This window comes from Taudactylus pleione, unplaced genomic scaffold (genome assembly GCF_031769625.1).
Source record: "Taudactylus pleione unplaced genomic scaffold, aTauple2 ptg001061l, whole genome shotgun sequence".
Classification (NCBI taxonomy): domain Eukaryota; kingdom Metazoa; phylum Chordata; class Amphibia; order Anura; family Myobatrachidae; genus Taudactylus; species Taudactylus pleione.
In genome coordinates this window covers 143875-171181 of record NW_028285462.1, presented here as the reverse complement: position 1 = coordinate 171181, position 27307 = coordinate 143875, and the positions used below count along the sequence as shown (strand labels likewise).

General features: G+C 38.5%; 1 protein-coding gene across 3 annotated transcripts in view; it reads right to left on the bottom strand.

The window, feature by feature from the left end:
- Nucleotides 1-27307, bottom strand: part of EPS8 (EGFR pathway substrate 8, signaling adaptor) — a 247660-nt gene that overhangs the window by 85398 nt on the left and 134955 nt on the right. For all 3 annotated transcript variants that reach the window (XM_088461541.1, XM_088461543.1, XM_088461542.1), the window contains 3 exons: nucleotides 9419-9493; nucleotides 9154-9302; nucleotides 4313-4496 (listed from right to left, as the gene is read on the bottom strand). In XM_088461541.1, coding sequence (XP_088317667.1) covers nucleotides 4313-4496; nucleotides 9154-9302; nucleotides 9419-9493 — 408 coding nt within the window. The remainder of the gene's footprint in view (nucleotides 1-4312; nucleotides 4497-9153; nucleotides 9303-9418; nucleotides 9494-27307) is intronic.

Sequence of the window (27307 nt, the reverse complement as noted above, 5' to 3'; positions counted from 1 at the left end):
CACTACACTACACTGCCTCCTCATCATCATCACACTAATCTATGTCACCTCCCCAGTGTACTCTACACTACACAGCCTCCTCATCATCACACAGTAATCTTTGTGACCTCCCCAGTGTACACTACACAGTACAGCCTCCTCATCATCAACACACACTAATCTATGTGACCTCCCCAGTGTACACTACACTACACAGCCTCCTCATCATCATCACACTAATCTATGTGACCTCCCCAGTGTACACTACACAGCACAGACTCCTCATCATCATCACACACTAATCTATGTGACCTCCCCAGTGTACACTACACAGCACATCCTTCTCATGATCACACACTAATCTATGTGACCTCCCCAGTGTACACTACACTACACAGCCTCCTCATCATCATCACACTAATCTATGTCACCTCCCCAGTGTACTCTACACTACACAGCCTCCTCATCATCACACAGTAATCTTTGTGCCCTCCCCAGTGTACACTACACAGTACAGCCTCCTCATCATCATCACACTAATCTATGTGACCTCCCCAGTGTACTCTACACTACACAGCCTCCTCATCATCAACACACACTAATCTATGTGACCTCCCCAGTGTACACTACACTACACAGCCTCCTCATCATCATCATCACACACTAATCTATGTGACCTCCCCAGTGTACCCTACACTACACAGCCTCCTCATCATCATCATCATCATCACACACTAATCTATGTGACCTCCCCTGTGTACACTACACAGCCTCCTCATCATCATCATCACACTAATCTATGTGACCTCCCCAGTGTACACTACACAGCACAGCCTCCTCATCATCATCACACACTAATCTATGTGACCTCCCCAGTGTACACTACACTACACAGCCTCCTCATCATCATCACACTAATCTATGTGACCTCCCCAGTGTACACTACACAGCACAGCCTCCTCATCATCATCACACACTAATCTATGTGACCTCCCCAGTGTACACTACACAGCACAGCCTCCTCCTCATCATCACACACTAATCTATGTGACCTCCCCAGTGTACACTACACAGCACAGCCTTCTCATGATCACACACTAATCTATGTGACCTCCCCAGTGTACCCTACACTACACAGCCTCCTCGTCATCACACACTAATCTATGTAACCTCCCCAGTGTACAATACACTACACACCTCCTCATCATCATCACACACTAATCGATGTGACCTCCCCAGTGTACACTACACAGCACAGCCTCCTCATCAGCATCACACACTAATCTATGTGACCTCCCCAGTGTACCCTACACTACACAGCCTCCTCATCATCATCACACACTAATCTATGTGACCTCCCCAGTGTACACTACACAGCACAGCCTCCTCATCATCATCACACTAATCTATGTGACCTCCCCAGTGTACACTACACTACACAGCCTCCTAATCATCATCACACACTAATCTATGTGACTTCCCCAGTGTACACTACACAGCCTCCTCATCATCACACACTAATCTATGTGACCTCCCCAGTGTACACTACACTACACAGCCTCCTCATCATCATCACACACTAATCTATGTGACCTCCCCAGTGTACACTACACAGCACAACCTCCTCATCATCATCATCATCATCATCACACTAATTTATGTGACCTCCCCAGTGTACACTACACTACACAGCCTCCTCATCATCATCACACACTAATCTATGTGACCTACCCAGTGTACACTACACAGCACAGCCTCCTCATCATCATCACACACTAATCTATGTGACCTCCCCAGTGTACACTACACTACACAGCCTCCTCATCATCATCACACACTAATCTATGTGACCTCCCCAGTGTACACTACACAGCACAACCTCCTCATCATCATCATCATCATCACACTAATTTATGTGACCTCCCCAGTGTACACTACACTACACAGCCTCCTCATCATCATCACACACTAATCTATGTGACCTACCCAGTGTACACTACACAGCACAGCCTCCTCATCATCATCATACTAATCTATGTGACCTCCCCAGTGTACACTACACAGCCTCCTCATCATCATCACACTAGTCTATGTGACCTCCCCAGTGTACACTACACAGCACAGTCACCTCATCATCACACACTAATCTATGTGACCTCCCCAGTGTACACTACACTACACAGCCTCCTCATCATCATCACACACTAATCTATGTGACCTCCCCAGTGTACACTACACAGCACAGCCTCCTCATCATCATCATACTAATCTATGTGACCTCCCCAGTGTACACTACACAGCCTCCTCATCATCACACACTAATCTATGTGACCTCCCCAGTGTACACTACACAGCACAGCCTCCTCCTCATCATCATCACACTAATCTATGTGACCTCCCCAGTGTACACTACACAGCACAGCCTCCTCATTATCATCATCACACTTATCTATGTGACCTCCCCAGTGTACAATACACAGCACAGCCTCCTCATCATCACACACTAATCTATGTGACCTCCCCAGTATACACTACACTGCCTCCTCATCATCATCATCATCACACTAATCTATGTGACCTCCCCAGTGTACACTACACAGCACAGCCTCCTCATCATCACACACTAATCTATGTGACCTCCCCAGTGTACACTACACAGCACAGCCTCCTCATCATCATCACACACTAATCTATGTGACCTCCCCAGTGTACACTACACAGCACAGCCTCCTCATCATCATCACACTAATCTATGTGACCTCCCCAGTGTACACTACACAGCACAGCCTCCTCATCATCATCACACACTAATCTATGTGACCTCCCCAGTGTACACTACACAGCACAGCCTCCTCATCATCATCACACTAATCTATGTGACCTCCCCAGTGTACACTACACAGCACAGCCTCCTCATCATCATCATCATCATCACACACTAATCTGTGACCTCCCCAGTGTACACTACACAGCACAGCCTCCTCATCATCACACACTAATCTATGTGACCTCCCCAGTGTACACTACACAGCACAGCCTCCTCATCATCATCACACACTAATCTATGTGACCTCCCCAGTGTACACTACACAGCACAGCCTCCTCATCATCATCACACTAATCTATGTGACCTCACCAGTGTACCCTACACTACACAGCCTCCTCATCATCACACACTAATCTATGTGACCCCCCCAGTGTACCCTACACTACACAGCCTCCTCATCATCATCATCACACTAATCTATGTGACCTCCCCAGTGTACATTACACTACACAGCCTCCTCATCATCATCACACACTAATCTATGTGACCTCCCTAGTGTACACTACACAGCACAGCCTCCTCCTCATCATCACACACTAATCTATGTGACCTCCCCAGTGTACACTACACAGCCTCCTCATCATCACACACTAATCTATGTGACCTCCCCAGTGTACACTACACTACACAGCCTCCTCATCATCATACACTAATCTATGTGACCTCCCCAGTGTACACTACACAGCCTCCTCATCATCACACACTAATCTATGTGACCTCCCCAGTGTACACTACACTACACAGCCTCCTCATCATCATCACACACTAATCTATGTGACCTCCCCAGTGTACACTACACAGCACAGCCTCCTCATCATCATCACACACTAATCTATGTGACCTCCCCAGTGTACACTACACTACACAGCCTCCTCCTCATCATCATCACACACTAATCTATGTGACCTCCCCAGTGTACACTACACAGCCTCCTCATCATCATCACACACTAATCTATGTGACCTCCCCAGTGTACACTACACTACACAGCCTCCTCCTCCTCATCACACACTAATCTATGTGACCTCCCCAGTGTACACTACACTACACAGCCTCCTCATCATCATCATCACACACTAATCTATGTGACCTCCCCAGTGTACGCTACACAGCACAGCCTCCTCATCATCATCACACACTAATCTATGTGACCTCCCCAGTGTACACTACACAGCACAGCCTCCTCATCATCATCACACACTAATCTATGTAGGCCACTCCAGTACATATCACTACTGTACAAGGCCACCTCAGTGCACGTGACTACTGTATGTGGCCAACCCAGCACATGTATACTGCACAGCCACCCAGCTTTACGCGGCCACTGCTGCCACCGCAACTACTCTACTCAACCACCGCAGCAAACACAACTTCTCTATGCAGCCAACGAAGCCAACACATGCTCTCTATGCAGCCACTGCAGCCTGCATCACATACCTGGCTACATTGTGTAATATGTATAACAGTGTTATAAGTGAGTCCACATTACCGCAGGCACTGCCTCACCTCTGCTGACATAGTTCTAGAGTCATGATTTTGTTGAAGCTCCGACACATTTGCCACAGATTCCTTGAAGTGATTCTGTTCTTCCTCTATATGGATCCCAACAAAGGATGACAAGGGTGGTTCCCAACCATTCCTGAATCGTGGGATGTATGGGGGGATGAACTGGTCTTTTGGCCACTCCATTCTATGAGAGGAAACCACAGCATAACTTCAGAAAGTTACCATTGCTTTAATTTCCATGAAATACCCCATGGTAGCTGCAACTGATGGGTTAGCTAAATAGAGATGTGAAAAAGAAACCCCTCCAGATAGTATATACTGTAGTATGGCTGCCCCTACACCATACGTGTACGTGTGTGTGTGTGTGTGTGGTCAGACTAGCAGGAACACCACACACTATGGGCCTGATTCAGCATGCTTGGCTGCCATTTCTTTCAGAATCACAGCTGCAGTAATATGCACATGCTAGTCTCCCCCTTCTGAACGCCACTGGAGACACTCTTGCTCCTTAGCATACTTCCTCCACTTCAAGTTCATCCTCTCTTCCTACTGCTCTGGCCTCTCACTTGCCAAGCACTCCTTCTTCAAGTATCTCATGATTTCACAGTCCTCCAATCCCCTCCGCCTCATTGCCACAATTGATGCACTTCTTTGCCCCCCCAACTCCTGCCCTCCCTCACTGCCATTGACTTTTACTTCTTTTTTCGTTATAAAATCGAGACCAAGGGAGTAGGAGAAATCTCACACACACTATATACCTTCCTGGTGAGTAGGAGGAATCACATACACACTATATATCTTCCTGGTGAGTAGGAGGATCACATACACACTATATAACTTCCAGGTGAGTAGGAGGAATCACACACACTATATATATTCCTGGTGAGTAGGAGGAATCACATACACACTATATACCTTCCTGGTGAGTAGGATTCACACACTATGGGCTTCATTCAGAGGCGGCCGTACGGTCTACAACCGCATGGCCGCCTCGATGTTTGTCCAGTGCGCATGCGCACGAGGGAGCCGGCTCCTTCGTGCGCATGCGTGAGACCCGCTACGACCGACAGCGCCGGTCATAGCGGGTCTCTTTCCAAAGGGGGATGTTGATTGACAGCTCGTCCCGTTTGGAAGGCGGGCCGGGGGGGGTGGCAGCCCAAACAGAGGCGTTCCCATGGGAACGCCTACTGTTTGGGGGCGGCCCCACTGACATCACTAGTGATGTCAGTGGAGAGCTTCCGGCTCAGACAGAGCCAGAAGCTCTCCGGGGCTTACGACAAGGGAGACCCTACCCTAGGGTCTCGTCGTAAGCCCCGATGGTCGCGATGGTCTCTGACCACCGCGACCATCACCGGAGCGGTCGTTAGAGCTGTGGGTGTTAACCCACAGCCTAACGACCGCAACAGAGGCGGACGGTAAGAATGCAAGTGGCCGCCCAGTTTCTGAGCGACCGCTTGCATCCTCCGACTGCCTCTGAATGAGGCCCTATATACCTTCCTGGTGAGTAGGTGGATTTACACACCCTATATACTTTCCAGGGGAGTAAGTGGATTCACATGCACTATATAGATTCCTGGTGAGGAGGTATATACCTTCCTGGTGAGTAGGAGGAATCACACACTATATACCTTCCTGGTGAGTAGGAGGAATCACACACTATATACCTTCCTGGTGAGTAGGAGGAATCACACACTATATACCTTCCTGGTGAGTAGGAGGAATCACACACACTATTTACCTTCCTGGTGAGTAGGAGGAATCACACACTATATACCTCCTGGTGAGTAGGAGGAATCACATACTATATACCTCCTGGTGAGTAGGAGGAATCACACACTATATACCTTCCTGGTGAGTAGGAGGAATCACACACTATATACCTTCCTGGTGAGTAGGAGGAATCACACACACTATTTACCTTCCTGGTGAGTAGGAGGAATCACACACTATATACCTCCTGGTGAGTAGGAGGAATCACATACTATATACCTCCTGGTGAGTAGGAGGAATCACACACTATATACCTTCCTGGTGAGTAGGAGGATCACATACTATATACCTCCTGGTGAGTAGGAGGATCACATACTATATACCTCCTGGTGAGTAGGAGGAATCACACACTGTATACTTCCTGGTGAGTAGGAGGAATCACACACTATATACCTTCCTGGTGAGTAGGAGGAATCACACACTATATACCTTCCTGGTGAGTAGGAGGAATCACACACACTATATACCTTCCTGGTGAGTAGGAGGAATCACACACTATATACCTTCCTGGTGAGTATGAGGAATCACACACTATATACCTCCTGGTGAGTAGGAGGAATCACACACTATATACCTGAGAGAGAAGAAGGAATCACAATATACACTCTGGGACAATAGGAGGAATCATACGCTATATACCTTCCAGGGATTAGGATGGAATCAGACACATACCATCCATGAGAGTAGGAGGAGTCTCACCATATACCTTCCAGGGGAGTAGGAGGAGTCACACCATATACCTTCCTGGTGAGTTGTAGGAATCACACACACTATATACCTTCCTGGTGAGGAGGAATCACACACACTATATACCTTCCTGGTGAGTAGGAGGAATCACACACACTATATACCTTCCTGGTGAGTAGGAGGAATCACACACTATATATCTTCCTGGTGAGTAGGAGGAATCACACACTATATACCTTACTGGTGAGTACGAGGAATCACACACTATATACCTCCTGGTGAGTAGGAGGAATCACACACACTATATACCTTCCTGAGAGAGAAGAAGGAATCACAATATACACTCTGGGGCAATAGGAGGAATCATACGCTATATACCTTCCAGGGATTAGGATGGAATCAGACACATACCATTCATGAGAGTAGGAGGAGTCTCACCATATACCTTCCAGGGGAGTAGGAGGAGTCACACCATATACCTTCCTGGTGAGTAGTAGGAATCACACACACTATATACCTTCCTGGTGAGTAGGAGGAATCACACACACTATATACCTTCCTGGTGAGTAGGAGGAATCACACACACTATATACCTTCCTGGTGAGTAGGAGGAATCACACACTATATATCTTCCTGGTGAGTAGGAGGAATCACACACTATATACCTTCCTGGTGAGTAGGAGGATCACATACTATATACCTCCTGGTGAGTAGGAGGATCACATACTATATACCTCCTGGTGAGTAGGAGGAATCACACACTATATACCTCCTGGTGAGTAGGAGGAATCACACACTATATACCTTCCTGGTGAGTAGGAGGAATCACACACTATATACCTTCCTGGTGAGTAGGAGGAATCACACACACTATTTACCTTCCTGGTGAGTAGGAGGAATCACACACTATATACCTCCTGGTGAGTAGGAGGAATCACATACTATATACCTCCTGGTGAGTAGGAGGAATCACACACTATATACCTTCCTGGTGAGTAGGAGGAATCACACACTATATACCTTCCTGGTGAGTAGGAGGAATCACACACACTATTTACCTTCCTGGTGAGTAGGAGGAATCACACACTATATACCTCCTGGTGAGTAGGAGGAATCACATACTATATACCTCCTGGTGAGTAGGAGGAATCACACACTATATACCTTCCTGGTGAGTAGGAGGATCACATACTATATACCTCCTGGTGAGTAGGAGGATCACATACTATATACCTCCTGGTGAGTAGGAGGAATCACACACTATATACCTCCTGGTGAGTAGGAGGAATCACACACTATATACCTTCCTGGTGAGTAGGAGGAATCACACACTATATACCTTCCTGGTGAGTAGGAGGAATCACACACACTATATACCTTCCTGGTGAGTAGGAGGAATCACACACTATATACCTCCTGGTGAGTAGGAGGAATCACACACTATATACCTGAGAGAGAAGAAGGAATCACAATATACACTCTGGGACAATAGGAGGAATCATACGCTATATACCTTCCAGGGATTAGGATGGAATCAGACACATACCATCCATGAGAGTAGGAGGAGTCTCACCATATACCTTCCAGGGGAGTAGGAGGAGTCACACCATATACCTTCCTGGTGAGTTGTAGGAATCACACACACTATATACCTTCCTGGTGAGTAGGAGGAATCACACACACTATATACCTTCCTGGTGAGTAGGAGGAATCACACACACTATATACCTTCCTGGTGAGTAGGAGGAATCACACACTATATATCTTCCTGGTGAGTAGGAGGAATCACACACTATATACCTTACTGGTGAGTACGAGGAATCACACACTATATACCTCCTGGTGAGTAGGAGGAATCACACACACTATATACCTTCCTGAGAGAGAAGAAGGAATCACAATATACACTCTGGGGCAATAGGAGGAATCATACGCTATATACCTTCCAGGGATTAGGATGGAATCAGACACATACCATCCATGAGAGTAGGAGGAGTCTCACCATATACCTTCCAGGGGAGTAGGAGGAGTCACACCATATACCTTCCAGGGGAAAAGGAGGAGGAGTCATAACTAATATTATCCGGGGGAGTAGTACCAGTCACACACCATATACCTTTCTGGGGTGTTTTTATTTCCAGTCCCCTCTCAGCTACCAAGTTAACCCACCTGTTGTAGCTGCCATGGCGTTCAAGAAGGAAATAGATATACTGTAAGTTGTGCCACAGAGAAAAAGCATCAGCTAGCGGCACTATCTTCATAGCCAGAAAACCTCTAGAGATTTTGCGTTTAAGGCTATAGATTGATTTCTTATAAATGTGGAAGTTTATCGATCTCATCATCCAGGACTGTTGTACACACAAGTTGTTACAAACTTTATCTACCTTGATTTGTTCCACGTGTCACCCAGAGATATCCACAACTGTTTCTCTTTGCTGTTAAGTACAAAATTTAGAAAATCTATGGCATCCGTTATTAATAGAGGGCTGATGACTGTTCCTGCCAGCTGCGAATCCCCTGTCGCCTCCACAATCTAAACAACATGTCACAGTAAGTTAAGGAATCACAGGAGATGATACACATTATTGATACAATATTATATAATAATGCATAAAGAACAGACAATATGTAAAATGTAATGCCATTTACCATATTCAAAGGTGTGAAGAGAAAATGTACCAGCTCAGCAGAACTGGGGTTCTGTATGTGGGACTTCAGCTTGGCCTGGAAAAAACACACATTTATCATTTCACCAAAACCAATTCAAAAGAAGACAATTTTATTACTCCGAAAAATAGGGAAAAAAGGGGATCTGGGAAAAGATTAATGCACAGGATTCATTTAAATAAAATAATATGAGGTATGTATGACTTAAACCAACAATATAAATAATTTACTGGAGGGACCTCCAATTAAAATATGATGGTGTTGGTGGTGCTCCCAGGAATAAATATATTAGGAGAATATACAATATTGCATAGGCAAACGAAGAAGAAAATTCCCTTTGTGGGGCACTCTTTTATGATAAATCTTATGATATGATAGAAATTGTACAAAACTTTACTTTTATTAGATACCTGCTAAAAAATATTTTGTGATATATATGATATATATCACAATAGGTGCCTATAGGCAAAAAATGAATAATAATGATAATAAAATGATGCCTTCCTTTACTGCTAATATAGGGATATATGCAATATTGATTTATAATCAGATCTAATTAAACCTGTTTTACTACCTCATTCTAGGGATATATGTAATATCACTGTGATAATTGATGGTAATATATTACAGACCCTAAGAGGCTAAATTACATATGTTGTACATATTAGAAATAATTTGAATATTCCAGCTATTGCCCATGGTTACGTTAACATTTTTTTCCGTGGAATTCTTCCTCTGACATTTCTGAGTTATTATCTTCTGTCTGGAACCATAAGAAGTACCCTATTATTTAAAGGTCAATACTTCTTTTGTGTATATTTTCACCCATCATTTTATTATCATTATTATTCATTTTTTGCCTATAGGCACCTATTGTGATATATATCATATATATCACAAAATATTTTATAGCAGGTATCTAATAAAAGTTGTTTTGCACAATTTCTATCATATCATAAGATTTATCATAAAAGAGTGCCCCACAAAGGGAATTTTCATCTTCGTTTGCCTATGCAATATTGTATATTCAAGTTTATTATTCCCTCACTCTATATAATGCTAAATATATGCTTCTATAAAATTCTAAATATAAACTTCTACTGTATATAATGCTAAACATAAACTTCTATATAATGCTAAATGTATGCTTCTATATAATGTTAAATATAAACTTCTACTGTATATAATGTTAAATATAAACTTCTACTGTATATAATGCTAAATATAAACTTCTACTGTATATAATGCTAAATATAAACTTCTATATAATGCTAAATATATGCTTCTATATAATGCTAACTATAAACTTCAACTGTATATAATGCTAACTATAAACTTCAACTGTATATAATGCTAAATATAAACTTCTACTGTATATAATGCTAAATATAAACTTCTACTGTATATAATGCTAAATATAAACTTCTACTGTATATAATGCTAAATATAAACTTCTACTGTATATAATGCTAAATATAAACTACTGTATATAATGCTAAATATATGCTTCTATATAATGCTAAATATAAACTTCTATATAATGCTAAATATATGCTTCTATATAATGCTAAATATAAACTTCTATATAATGCTAAATATATGCTTCTATAAAATGATAAATCTAAGCTTCTATATAATGCTAAATATAAACTTATACTGTATATAATGCTAAATATAAACTTCTATATAATGCTAAATATAAACTTCTATATAATGCTAAATATAAACTTCTATATAATGCTAAATATACAGTATACTTCTATATAATGCTAAATATAAACTTCTACTGTATATTATGCTAAATATAAACTTCTATATAATGCTAAATGTATGCTTCTATGTAATGCTAAATATAAACTTCTACTGTATATAATGCTAAATATAAACTTCTATATAATGCTAAATATAAACTTCTATATAATGCTAAATATATGCTTCTATATAATGCTAACTATAAACTTCTACAGTATATTATGCTAAATATAAACTTCTATATATTGCTAAATGTACAGTATGCTTCTATATAATGCTAAATATAAACTTCTATATAATGCTAAATTTAAGCTTCTATATAATGCTAAATATAAACTTCTATATAATGCTAAATATATGCTTCTATATAATGCTAAATGTACAGTATGCTTCTATATAATGCTAAATATAAACTTCTATATATTGTTAAATGTACAGTATGCTTCTATATAATGCTAAATCTAAACTTCTATATAATGTTAAATGTACAGTATACTTCTATATAATGCTACATATATGCTTCCATATAATGCTAAAATGTGTGCTTCTATATAATGCAAAATGTGTGCTTCTATATAATGCTAAATATATGCTTCTATATAATGCTAAATATATGCTTCTATATAATGCTAAATATAAACTTCTATATAATGCTAAATATAAACTTCTATATAATGCTAAATGTACAGTATACTTCTATATAATGCTAAATATCAACTTCTATATAATGCTAAATGTACAGTATACTTCTATATAATGCTAAATATAAACTTCTGTATATAATGCTAAATATAAACTTCTATACAATGCTAAATGTACAATATACTTCTATATAATGCTACATATATGCTTCCATATAATGCTAAAATGTGTGCTTCTATATAATGCTAAAATGTATGCTTCTATATAATGCTAAATATAAACTTCTATATAACGCTAAATATAAACTTCTATATAATGCTAAATGTACAGTATACTTCTATATAATGCTAAATATCAACTTCTATATAATGCTAAATGTACAGTATACTTCTATATAATGCTAAATATAAACTTCTATATAATGCTAAATATAAACTTCTATATAATGCTAAATGTACAGTATACTTCTATATAATGCTAAATATCAACTTCTATATAATGCTAAATGTACAGTATACTTCTATATAATGCTAAATATAAGCTTCTATATAATGCTAAATGTACAGTATACTTCTATATAATGCTAAATGTACAGTATACTTCTATATAATGCTAAATATAAACTTCTATATAATGCTAAATATAAGCTTCTATATAATGCTAAATATATGCTTCTATATAATGCTACATATAAACTTCTACTGTATATAATGCCAAATATATGCTTCAGTATAATGCCAAATATAAACTTCTATATAATGCTACATATAAACTTCTATATAATGCTAAATGTACAGTATGCTTCTATATAATGCTAAATCTAAACTTCTATATAATGTTAAATGTACAGTATACTTCTATATAATGCTAAAATGTGTGCTTCTATATAATGCTAAATATATGCTTCTATATAATGCTAAATATATGCTTCTATATAATGCTAAATATAAACTTCTATATAATGCTAAATATAAACTTCTATATAATGCTAAATGTACAGTATACTTCTATATAATGCTAAATATCAACTTCTATATAATGCTAAATGTACAGTATACTTCTATATAATGCTAAATATAAACTTCTATATAATGCTAAATATAAACTTCTATATAATGTTAAATGTATGCTTTTATATAATGCTAAATATAAACTTCTGTATATAATGCTAAATATAAACTTCTATACAATGCTAAATGTACAATATACTTCTATATAATGCTAAATATCAACTTCTATATAATGCTAAATGTACAGTATACTTCTATATAATGCTAAATATAAACTTCTATATAATGCTAAATGTACAGTATACTTCTATATAATGCTAAATATCAACTTCTATATAATGCTAAATGTACAGTATACTTCTATATAATGCTAAATATAAGCTTCTATATAATGCTAAATATAAACTTCTATATAATGCTAAATGTACAGTATACTTCTATATAATGCTAAATATCAACTTCTATATAATGCTAAATGTACAGTATACTTCTATATAATGCTAAATATAAACTTCTATATAATGCTAAATATAAGCTTCTATATAATGCTAAATATATGCTTCTATATAATGCTACATATAAACTTCTACTGTATATAATGCCAAATATATGCTTCAGTATAATGCCAAATATAAACTTCTATATAATGCTACATATAAACTTCTATATAATGCTAAATATAAACTTCTATATAATGCTAAATATAAGCTTCTATATAATGCTAAATATAAACTTCTATATAATGCTAAATATAAGCTTCTATATAATGCTAAATATAAGCTTCTGTATAATGCTACATATAAACTTCTATATAATGCTAAATATAAACTCCTATATAATGCTACATATAAACTTCTACTGTATATAATGCCAAATATAAGCTTCTGTATAATGCTACATATAAACTTCTATATAATGCTAAATATAAACTTCTATATAATGCTACATATAAACTTCTACTGTATATAATGCCAAATATAAGCTTCTGTATAATGCTACATATAAAATTCTATATAATGCTAAATATAAACTCCTATATAATGCTACATATAAACTTCTATATAATGCTAAATATATGCTTCTATATAATGCTAAATATAAACTTCTGTATAATGCTACATATAAACTTCTATATAATGCTACATATAAACTTCTATATAATGCTACATATAAACTTCTACTGTATATAATGCTAAATATAAACTCCTATATAATGCTACATATAAACTTCTATATAATGCTACATATAAACTTCTACTGTATATAATGCTAAATATAAGCTTCTATATAATGTTAAATGTATGCTTCTATATAATGCTACATATAAACTTCTATATAATGCTACATATAAACTTCTACTGTATATAATGCTAAATATAAACTTCTACTGTATATAATGCTAAATATAAACTTCTACTGTATATAATGCCAAATGTATGCTTCTATATAATGCTACATATAAACTTCTATATAATGCTACATATATGCTTCTACTGTATATAATGCTACATATAAACTTCTACTGTATATAATGCTACATATAAACTTCTACTGTATATAATGCTAAATATAAACTTCTACTGTATATAATGCTAAATATAAACTTCTATATAATGTTAAATGTATGCTTCTATATAATGCTACATATAAACTTCTATATAATGCTACATATAAACTTCTACTGTATATAATGCTAAATATAAACTTCTACTGTATATAATGCTAAATATATGCTTCTATATAATGCTACATATAAACTTCTATATAATGCTACATATAAACTTCTACTGTATATAATGCTAAATATAAACTTCTACTGTATATAATGCTAAATATATGCTTCTATATAATGCTAAATATAAACTTCTATATAATGCTACATATAAACTTCTACTGTATATAATGCTAAAAATAAACTTCTACTGTATATAATGCTAAATATAAACTTCTATATAATGCTAAATGTATGCTTCTATATAATGCTAAATATAAGCTTCTATATAATGCTAAAAATAAACTTCTACTGTATATAATGCTAAATATAAACTTCTATATAATGCTAAATATAAACTTCTATATAATGCTAAATTTAAGCTTCTATATAATGCTAAATATAAACTTCTATATAATGCTAAATTTAAACTTCTATATAATGCTAAATGTACAGTATGCTTCTATATAATGCTAAATATAAACTTCTATATAATGCTAAATATAAACTTCTATATAATGCTAAATGTACAGTATACTTCTATATAATGCTAAATATCAACTTCTATATAATGCTAAATATAAACTTCTATATAATGCTAAATATAAACTTCTATATAATGCTAAATGTATGCTTCTATATAATGTTACATGTAAGCTTCTGTCCCTCTGCTCTATATAATGTTACATGTATCCTTCTGTCTCTCTGCTCTATATAATGTTACATGTATGCTTCTGTCTCTCTGCTCTATATAATGTTACATGTAAGCTTCTGTCTCTGCTCTATATAATGTTACATGTATGCTTCTGTCTCTGCTCTATATAATGTTACATGTAAGCTTCTGCCTCTCTGCTCTATTTAATGTTACATGTATGCTTCTGCCTCTCTGCTCTATTTAATGATACATGTATGCTTCTGTCCCTCTGCTCTATATAGTGATACATGTATGCTTCTGTCTCTCTGCTCTATATAATGTTACATGTAAGCTTCTGTCTCTCTGCTCTATATAATGTTACATGTATGCTTCTGTCTCTCTGCTCTATATAATGTTACATGTATGCTTCTGTCTCTCTGCTCTATATAATGTTACATGTAAGCTTCTGTCTCTCTGCTCTATATAATGTTACATGTAAGCTTCTGTCTCTCTGCTCTATATAATGTTACATGTATGCTTCTGTCTCTCTGCTCTATATAATGTTACATGTATGCTTCTGTCTCTCTGCTCTATATAATGTTACATGTAAGCTTCTGTCTCTCTGCTCTATATAATGTTACATGTAAGCTTCTGTCTCTCTGCTCTATATAATGTTACATGTATGCTTCTGTCTCTCTGCTCTATATAATGTTACATGTATCCTTCTGTCTCTCTGCTCTATATAATGTTACATGTATGCTTCTGTCTCTCTGCTCTATATAATGTTACATGTATGCTTCTGTCCCTCTGCTCTATATAATGATACATGTATGCTTCTGTCCCTCTGCTCTATATAGTGATACATGTATGCTTCTGTCTCTCTGCTCTATATAATGTTACATGTAAGCTTCTGCCTCTCTGCTCTATTTAATGTTACATGTATGCTTCTGTCCCTCTGCTCTATATAGTGATACATGTATGCTTCTGTCCCTCTGCTCTATATAGTGATACATGTATGCTTCTGTCTCTCTGCTCTATATAATGTTACATGTAAGCTTCTGTCTCTCTGCTCTATATAATGTTACATGTATGCTTCTGTCTCTCTGCTCTATATAATGTTACATGTATGCTTCTGTCTCTCTGCTCTATATAATGTTACATGTAAGCTTCTGTCTCTCTGCTCTATATAATGTTACATGTAAGCTTCTGTCTCTCTGCTCTATATAATGTTACATGTATGCTTCTGTCTCTCTGCTCTATATAATGTTACATGTATCCTTCTGTCTCTCTGCTCTATATAATGTTACATGTATGCTTCTGTCTCTCTGCTCTATATAATGTTACATGTATGCTTCTGTCTCTCTGCTCTATATAATGTTACATGTATGCTTCTGTCTCTCTGCTCTATATAATGTTACATGTATGCTTCTGTCTCTCTGCTCTATATAATGTTACATGTATGCTTCTGTCTCTCTGCTCTATATAATGTTACATGTATCCTTCTGTCCCTCTGCTCTATATAATGTTACATGTATGCTTCTGTCCCTCTGCTCTATATAATGTTACATGTATGCTTCTGTCCCTCTGCTCTGTATAATGTTACATGTATGCTTCTGTCCCTCTGCTCTGTATAATGTTACATGTATCCTTCTGTCCCTCTGCTCTATATAATGTTACATGTATCCTTCTGTCTCTCTGCTCTATATAATGTTACATGTAAGCTTCTGTCTCTCTGCTCTATATAATGTTACATGTATGCTTCTGTCTCTCTGCTCTATATAATGTTACATGTATGCTTCTGTCCCTCTGCTGTATATAATGTTACATGTGTGCTTCTGTCTCTGCTCTATATAATGTTACATGTGTGCTTCTGTCTCTCTGCTCTATATAATGTTACATGTATGCTTCTGTCTCTCTGCTCTATATAATGTTACATGTATGCTTCTGTCCCTCTGCTGTATATAATGTTACATGTATGCTTCTGTCTCTGCTCTATATAATGTTACATGTATGCTTCTGTCTCTCTGCTCTATATAATGTTACATGTATGCTTCTGTCCCTCTGCTCTATATAATGTTACATTTATGCTTCTGTCTCTGCTCTATATAATGTTACATGTATGCTTCTGTCTCTCTGCTCTATATAATGTTACATGTATGCTTCTGTCTCTCTGCTCTATATAATGTTACATGTATGCTTCTGTCTCTCTGCTCTATATAATGTTACATGTATGCTTCTGTCTCTCTGCTCTATATAATGTTACATGTAAGCTTCTGTCTCTCTGCTCTATATAATGTTACATGTAAGCTTCTGTCTCTCTGCTCTATATAATGTTACATGTATGCTTCTGTCTCTCTGCTCTATATAATGTTACATGTATCCTTCTGTCCCTCTGCTCTATATAGTGATACATGTATGCTTCTGTCTCTCTGCTCTATATAATGTTACATGTAAGCTTCTGTCCCTCTGCTCTATATAATGTTACATGTATCCTTCTGTCTCTCTGCTCTATATAATGTTACATGTATGCTTCTGTCTCTCTGCTCTATATAATGTTACATGTAAGCTTCTGTCTCTGCTCTATATAATGTTACATGTATGCTTCTGTCTCTGCTCTATATAATGTTACATGTAAGCTTCTGCCTCTCTGCTCTATTTAATGTTACATGTATGCTTCTGCCTCTCTGCTCTATTTAATGATACATGTATGCTTCTGTCCCTCTGCTCTATATAGTGATACATGTATGCTTCTGTCTCTCTGCTCTATATAATGTTACATGTAAGCTTCTGTCTCTCTGCTCTATATAATGTTACATGTATGCTTCTGTCTCTCTGCTCTATATAATGTTACATGTATGCTTCTGTCTCTCTGCTCTATATAATGTTACATGTAAGCTTCTGTCTCTCTGCTCTATATAATGTTACATGTAAGCTTCTGTCTCTCTGCTCTATATAATGTTACATGTATGCTTCTGTCTCTCTGCTCTATACAATGTTACATGTATCCTTCTGTCTCTCTGCTCTATATAATGTTACATGTATGCTTCTGTCTCTCTGCTCTATATAATGTTACATGTATGCTTCTGTCCCTCTGCTCTATATAATGATACATGTATGCTTCTGTCCCTCTGCTCTATATAGTGATACATGTATGCTTCTGTCTCTCTGCTCTATATAATGTTACATGTAAGCTTCTGCCTCTCTGCTCTATTTAATGTTACATGTATGCTTCTGTCCCTCTGCTCTATATAATGATACATGTATGCTTCTGTCCCTCTGCTCTATATAATGATACATGTATGCTTCTGTCTCTCTGCTCTATATAATGTTACATGTATGCTTCTGTCTCTCTGCTCTATATAATGATACATTTATGCTTCTGTCTCTGCTCTATATAATGTTACATGTATGCTTCTGTCTCTCTGCTCTATATAATGTTACATGTATGCTTCTGTCTCTCTGCTCTATATAATGTTACATGTATGCTTCGGTCTCTCTGTTCTATATAATGTTACATGTATGCTTCTGTCTCTCTGCTCTATATAATGTTACATGTATGCTTCTGTCCCTCTGCTCTATATAATGTTACATTTATGCTTCTGTCTCTGCTCTATATAATGTTACATGTATGCTTCTGTCTCTCTGCTCTATATAATGTTACATGTATGCTTCTGTCTCTGCTCTATATAATGTTACATGTAAGCTTCTGTCTCTCTGCTCTATATAATGTTACATGTATGCTTCTGTCTCTCTGCTCTATATAATGTTACATGTATGCTTCGGTCTCTCTGTTCTATATAATGTTACATGTATGCTTCTGTCTCTGCTCTATATAATGTTACATGTATGCTTCTGTCTCTCTGCTCTATATAATGTTACATGTATGCTTCTGTCTCTGCTCTATATAATGTTACATTTATGCTTCTGTCTCTCTGCTCTATATAATGTTACATGTATCCTTCTGTCTCTCTGCTCTATATAATGTTACATGTAAGCTTCGGTCTCTGCTCTATATAATGTTACATGTATGCTTCTGTCTCTCTGCTCTCTATAATGTTACATGTATGCTTCTGTCCCTCTGCTCTATATAATGTTACATGTAAGCTTCTGTCCCTCTGCTCTATATAATGTTACATGTATGCTTCTGTCCCTCTGCTCTATATAATGTTACATGTAAGCTTCTGTCCCTCTGCTCTATATAATGTTACATTTATGCTTCTGTCTCTGCTCTATATAATGTTACATGTATGCTTCTGTCTCTCTGCTCTATATGTTACATGTATGCTTCTGTCCCTCTGCTCTATATAATGATACATGTAAGCTTCTGTCTCTCTGCTCTATATAATGTTACATGTATCCTTCTGTCTCTCTGCTCTATATAATGTTACATGTATCCTTCTGTCTCTCTGCTCTATATAATGTTACATGTAAGCTTCTGTCTCTGCTCTATATAATGTTACATGTATGCTTCTGTCTCTCTGCTCTATATAATGTTACATGTATGCTTCTGTCTCTCTGCTCTATATGTTACATGTATGCTTCTGTCTCTCTGCTCTATATAATGTTACATGTATCCTTCTGTCCCTCTGCTCTATATAATGTTACATTTAAGCTTCTGTCTCTCTGCTCTATATAATGTTACATGTATGCTTCTGTCCCTCTGCTCTATATAATGATACATGTATGCTTCTGTCTCTCAGTATCTCTTTCCCTTAACGACATATTGGTTTCATCTATTGATTAATTCAGGGTGTGTAATTACTGTCATATCTAATGTGCACTTAGACATTTACACTTGTATTTATTATTGCAGGAATGAAAGAAAAATGTTGAACTGATAAATATTAGGAGGTAACTCAGAGGCATCTTGTGCGGAGGAAAAAACAGATTATGTTCTCTTACAAAATTTGTATTTTTCCACTACTCTATTTCTTCACGATGCTGGCTCAATTCTCATCCCACTTCCACAGTGTCCAGGATCCACCTTCTCTCTGCTTCTCCCGCTAGCCCCCCTTCTACCTATACCACTTCTCTCTGCTTCTCCCGCTAGCCCCCCTTCTACCTATACCACTTCTCTCTGCTTCTCCCGCTAGCCCCCCTTCTACCTATACCCCTTCTCTCTGCTTCTCCCGCTAGCCCCCCTTCTACCTATACCACTTCTCTCTGCTTCTCCCGCTAGCCCCCCTTCTACCTATACCCCTTCTCTCTGCTTCTCCGCCAGCCCCCTTCTACCTATACCCCTTCTCTCTGCTTCTCCTGCTAGGCCCCCTTCTACCTATACCACTTCTCTCTGCTTCTCCCACCAGCCCCCTTCTACCTATACCACTTCTCTCAGCTTCTCCCGCCAGCCCCCTTGTACCTATACCACTTCTCTCAGCTTCTCCCGCTAGCCCCCTTCTACCTATACCACTTCTCTCTGCTTCTTCCGCCAGCCCCCCTTCTACCTATACCACTTCTCTCCGCTTCTCCCGCCAGCCCCCCTTCTACCTATACCACTTCTCTGCTTCTCCCGCCAGCCCCCCTTCTACCTATACCACTTCTCTGCTTCTTCCGCCAGCCCCCCTTCTATCTATACCACTTCTCTCTGCTTCTCCCGCCAGCCCCCTTCTACCTATACCACTTCTCTCAGCTTCTCCCGCCAGCCCCCCTTCTACCTATACCACTTCTCTCTGCTTCTCCCGCCAACCCCCCTTCTACCTATACCACTTCTCTCTGCTTCTCCCGCCAGCCCCCCTTCTACCTATACCACTTCTCTGCTTCTTCCGCCAGCCCCCCTTCTACCTATACCACTTCTCTCTGCTTCTTCCGCCAGCCCCACTTCTACCTATACCACTTCTCTCTGCTTCTCCCGCCAGCCCCCCTTCTACCTATACCACTTCTCTCTGCTTCTTCCGCCAGCCCTCCCTTCTATCTATACCACTTCTCTCTGCTTCTCCCACCAGCCCCCCTTCTATCTATACCACTTCTCTCTGCTTCTCCCGCCAGCCCCCTTCTACCTATACCACTTCTCTCAGCTTCTCCCGCCAGCCCCCCTTCTACCTATACCACTTCTCTCTGCTTCTTCCGCCAGCCCTCCTTTCTATCTATACCACTTCTCTCTGCTTCTCCCACCAGCCCCCCTTCTATCTATACTTCTCTCTGCTTCTCCCGCCAGCCCCCCTTCTACCTATACCACTTCTCTCAGCTTCTCCCGCCAGCCCCCCTTCTACCTATACCACTTCTCTCAGCTTCTCCCACCAGCCCCCTTCTACCTATACCACTTCTCTCTGCTTCTCTCGCCAGCCCCCCTTCTACCTATACCACTTCTCTCTGCTTCTCCCACCATCCCCCTTTCTATATATACCACTTCTCTCAGAAATCTACTAAAAGTCCACTGGATTTCAGCATCACCTCTATATGGAGAATACACAAAGGTTTCTATTCCATACAAAAATCGACAAAACATTCATCTTTCTGAAGCCGACCTCCTCCTTCTGCAGAGTTTCAGGTCTCTCATCCAGGGACGAATTTATTAATGAATGCATATGTGCCCATAATAGTATTGCAGGATGCGATCATATTGGCTGAATGTATTACTGAGCATCCGCAGGGATAGGGCCTCAGAAAAGACCCTGTGCCTGCAATCATTGCCAGAGGATACCGGTAGCTCCTATAGAGCCTTCTCCCGGCTAGTTATACTATGTGTAGTCCATAGGCTACAGTGGGACACTACCATCTTCAGATGGTGGTAGCTGCGTTGACCAATCTCCGGCATGCATCACAGTTGGTAAATATGGCAGCAACGCATCCCCATAGAAACCTATGGGGAATGCAGCTGACCTCGGGAATGAAGAGATTGCAGCAGGTATCAGAGATATCTGCTGCAGTCCCTCTGTCATACATTCAAAGGATACTATAAGTTGCAGTTATACGTGTAACCAGGCAACCGCACCACCTATCCGATGAACACGATGGGCCCCCATCACAAGCCGGACAGCGAGCATCCACAGTCAATGCGGTCCATCACTGATTACATCAGCCCAAGCGACATCAGCGTCCATGCCGCCTAGCAACCGCATCAACTACCGGGCAGTTAAATGAGGACAGAGTCACCATGGCAACCCGTGTGTACATAAATGCTACATAATAAATGCAGCTCATGGCAAACACAAAGTGTTATATAATTAATCACTCAATCATGAGCACTATATGTCTCTACACTGCATATCTATGCATCGCAGGACCCAGCATTCTCAATCAGCCTCCCTAACAGGTTAAAGGCCATTCAAATAACTGAATCCCATGATACCTAGGAAAACACCTCTAATAAATAACATTAATACACAAATGGTCCAATAGATGCGTTGGTAGAAGGTGGATCAAATGAGCTAGGCACCTTAAAAGGAATTTTGTTATATGTATCACTACCCTTCTTAGCAAAATAGTCCTTCAAGCGCAGCTGTCTATGAAATCTGTACAACTCTATGACTCTGTACAACTCTATGACTCTGTACAACTCTATGACTCTGTACAACTCTATGACTCTGTACAACTCTATGACTCTGTACAAAAGACAGACCTCTAGACAACACTACACAACACTACAGTCAAAGAGGAAGGAACAAGAGGGTTTGGAAATAGTTGTTTTTAATTTATCCAAGTATACTCTCACTGATTCTGAACGTAGTGTTTTGTCTAGAGGCCTGTCTTTTGTACAGAGTCATAGAGTTGTACAGAGTCATAGAGTTGTACAGAGTCATAGAGTTGTACAGAGTCATAGAGTTGTACAGAGTCATAGAGTTGTACAGAGTCATAGAGTTGTACAGAGTCATAGAGTTGTACAGAGTCATAGAGTTGTACAGAGTCATAGAGTTGTACAGAGTCATAGAGTTGTACAGAGTCATAGAGTTGTACAGAGTCATAGAGTTGTACAGAGTCATAGAGTTGTACAGAGTCATAGAGTTGTACAGAGTCATAGAGTTGTACAGAGTCATAGAGTTGTACAGAGTCATAGAGTTGTACAGAGTCATAGAGTTGTACAGAGTCATAGAGTTGTACAGACTCAGACAAAAAGCATTTGATTTTGAGACAGAGTTGTACAGATTTCATAGACAGCTGCGCTTGAAGGACTATTTTGCTAAGAAGGGTAGTGGTACATATAACAAAATTCCTTTTAAGGTGCCTAGCTCATTTTATCCACCTTCTACCAACGTTTCTACTGAAACATTTATGTGTTTGTTTAGAAAAGACACCATCCCTATTTTACAAAAAGCTAGAGTCCATCATTCAAAATTTGTCCATTGGGGAGATCTCAACGATAAGATCTTTACGTGAAAATAAAGATATAGTCATTTGCCCCACCGATAAGGGTGGGGGTATTGTTGTGCTAGATAGGTCTGATTAAATTAGTGAAAGTTTAAGACAGCTGTCAGACACCAATTGTTATAAGGAACTTAAATTTGATCCTACAGAGAATTAAAAAAAAAAAATTGATTCAGTTATACTGTTAGGAAAATCTAATAATTGGTTGGATGAACCCACAGCTAACTTTTTGACTCAGGACCACCCCAGAATCCCTCTCTTTTACATTTTGATTAAGATCCATAAACGGTTGGACCAGCCACCCAGGAGACCCATCATCTCCTCCATGAGGTTGCTGGGCCAACCGTTGTCACAGTATGTTGGCTACTATCTCCAGCCCATAGTCCAAAATACTCATTATGTTAAGGACACATCTGACTTTTTGACAAAATTGACCAATTTTGGTCCAACACCTCTTGGTTGTATACTGGTGACACTAGATGTCACCAGTTTATACACCAATATTTAGCATGATGAAGGAATTCAGTCAGTCAGGAGGGCCATTGAAACCAGTCCACAGTATGTGGGTCCATCAGTTGAGTTTTGCTACTTTTAATAGGGATTATTTTACACAAAAATTATTTTTTGTTTAATAATTCTTTTTATTTACAGCTGATTGGCACCGCGATGGGGTCTAATATGGCCCCCATCTTATGCCAATTTGTTTAGGAATGATTTTGAAAAAATACACATTATGGCAGATCCTGATTTTTCTAAGTTTATTTATTTTTATGTTCGGTTTATTGATGACTTATTCATACTGTGGACTGGTGGAGAATCGGCTATTCTTGAGTTTGTTGAGAGACTTAATGCTAATCCGGGTTCCATTCATTTTATATGTTAACACAGTGCCAACAGTATCGAATTTTTTAATGTTTTGATAGGCATTAGTGGTGGAAAATTCACCACTGATATTTTTAAGAAGCCTACTGACAAAAACATGTTTCTTCTGGCCACAACTCATTAGAGTTACACATATTACTTCAGAATTGGAAAAATGACCAGGGGCTCTCAAGAAAATGGGTCGCAATTTTATAGAACATGGCTATGAATGCAATGAGGTCCAAGATGCCATTGAGCTATGTATGAAACTTGATCACAGAGAATTACTGACACCACATGATTGCATTGAACATGCTGAACGATTGATATTTGCCAGCACTTTCTCCATCACGTTGGGGATAGTGAGGAAAACTATTCTCAAATATAGGCATATCATACAGACTGATCCTATAATGAGCAAATGCTGTGAACATTCTCAGTTATTCTGCTATAAATGCAGTAAAAACCTAAAAGAAAGGATTACGTATTCCGATATCAGCCAATTTTTGTTTGAAACCAATCTCAGACTGAGTTTACGTTCAGGTGCCTTTAAGTGTGGAGGTTGTGTGAACTGTAGATTTATGCAGCCAGGAGATGTCTTCGTAAAACCCACACTGGGTGCGATATACCAATTGCGCCACAGGATGACATGTGAGACCAAGTTTGTGGCCTATGTGATTGTATGATGTGGGCAAGACGATATGTATGGTCAAAGAAAGAATTGTGATGCATCGTTCGTCGATCAAAAAGGCGAAAACAATGGTGGAAGCAAATACCCCACCGGTGGCAAGACATTTTGCCCAATATGGACACAATATTAAGGATTTTGTATTTATGCCTTTGGACCATGTACCTCCTCCATGACGTGGCGGTGACAGGAATAAGTTGCTACTGAAACAAGAATGTTGGTGGATTTATCTGCTTAAAGCAATGATACCAGATGGCCTAAATGAAGAGTTGTTGTTTTCTTCTTACTTGTAATGGGTTGGCATGGTGTCTGGGTGTATGGACCTGATTATTTTTATTTATTTATATATATATACATATATATATATATATATACATATATATATATATATATATATATATATACATACACACACATACATACACATACATACACAGTATATATATATATACATACACACATACACACACATACATACACAGTATATATATATATATATATTTTTTTTTATTTTATTTTTTTGTATTATATGTATTAATTGGTATATGTTTGTGTGTCAATTTTCCAATGACACGTGACTCCATTGTGTATTGATGTTATTTATTAGAGGTGTTTTCCTAGGTATCATGGGATTCAGTTATTTGAATGGCCTTTAACCTATTAGGAAGGCTGATTGAGAATGCTGGGTCCTGCGATGCATAGATATGCAGTGTAGAGACATATAGTGCTCATGATTGAGCGATTAATTATATAACACTTTGTGTTTGCCATGAGCTGCATTTATTATGTAGCATTTATGTACACACGGGTTGCCATGGTGACTCTGTCCTCATCTAACTGCCCGGTAGTTGATGCGGTTGCTAGGCTGTGTGAACGCTGATGACTATGCTTGGGCTGACGTCATCGGTGATGGACCACGTTGACTGTGGCTGCATGCTGTCTTGATGATTGCGATGTGGGTTCACCGTGACTGACCTGACAGGTAGCGTTATTATGATTGATTGTTGTGGGTATATACAGATTGCACATGCATTTTAGAAATGGCTACTCCCCTGACGACTGTGCTAACCAAAACAGCTGTTGAGAAAGAGTGCTGGTCTCATCTTTAATTGAGCCCCTGGTGGAGCATCAGACAGCGGATGGAGATATACATACATATATATATATATATATATATATATATATGTGTGTGTGTCAGAGACGGTAAGATAGTAAGCTGTCCAGAGCCATACACAATGTCACACATGTAGCTATGATCAGGTAGGAATAGTCATTACACCTAGTACAAAGAGGTGCTCCAATGACGAAGGAGGATTGATCTCCTCTGTATGATAGCGGATTAGGTGATTCATGACAGATACTTCTCTCGTGACACACTGAGAAATAATATCCTGTGCATTTGAATCTGTGCCTAATCAATGATCAGCAATTGTCTCGAAGGATACATTTGTAGTCACAGCCTGTACTTTTTGGAACTGGATAGGTCTCGTGTGCAGTATTTGACATATTAATAGAATTTGTTTGCATTGTGCTGTGTACTGGAAATCATTATTGGGCCGCGATCCCATTTATTTAACAGAATTGTTTGGTCATATTGTCGCCCTGGTTTATGATAGATTTATCACCCGATAGTCTTCTGGGATGCTATAGTCCCAGATAAAGTCAAACAGCTGATGCCCATTTTTCAGGTGGAAAATTGGGGTCACCTGGTTAAAAAAATTTTGTTTTAAACATATTTGTATTTGAATTTTTACTATAGCAATCATTTCTGGATGTTTTTTAATACAGAAAAATAAATGCAAGTTTTAGCTTCATTTTATTGGGTAGGGTGAGAGCCCCAGCACAGAGAGTACTTTTTATTTTTCTCTTCAACATTGTCCTATAAATGGTAAGTATGTGAGCAGGGCCCTCCTACCTCTGTTATTATTACCAGTCTTGTTTTATTAGTCTGTGTTCCCAATGGTAAAAAGCTGTGGAATATGGGCAGATTTGGTTATTCCTATTATTAGGCTTACATGTTTATAACGTGAATGATGCACTCCTTTCTCATTGGTCTCATCCTATTGTACAGTGCATGTGATTGGGGCACTCCTTTCTCATTGGTCTCATCCTATTGTACAGTGCATGTGATTGGGGTACTCCTTTCTCATTGGTCTCATCCTATTGTACAGTGCATGTGATTGGGGTACTCCTTTCTCATTGGTCTCATCCTATTGTACAGTGCATGTGATTGGGGTACTCCTTTCTCATTGGTCTCATCCTATTGTACAGT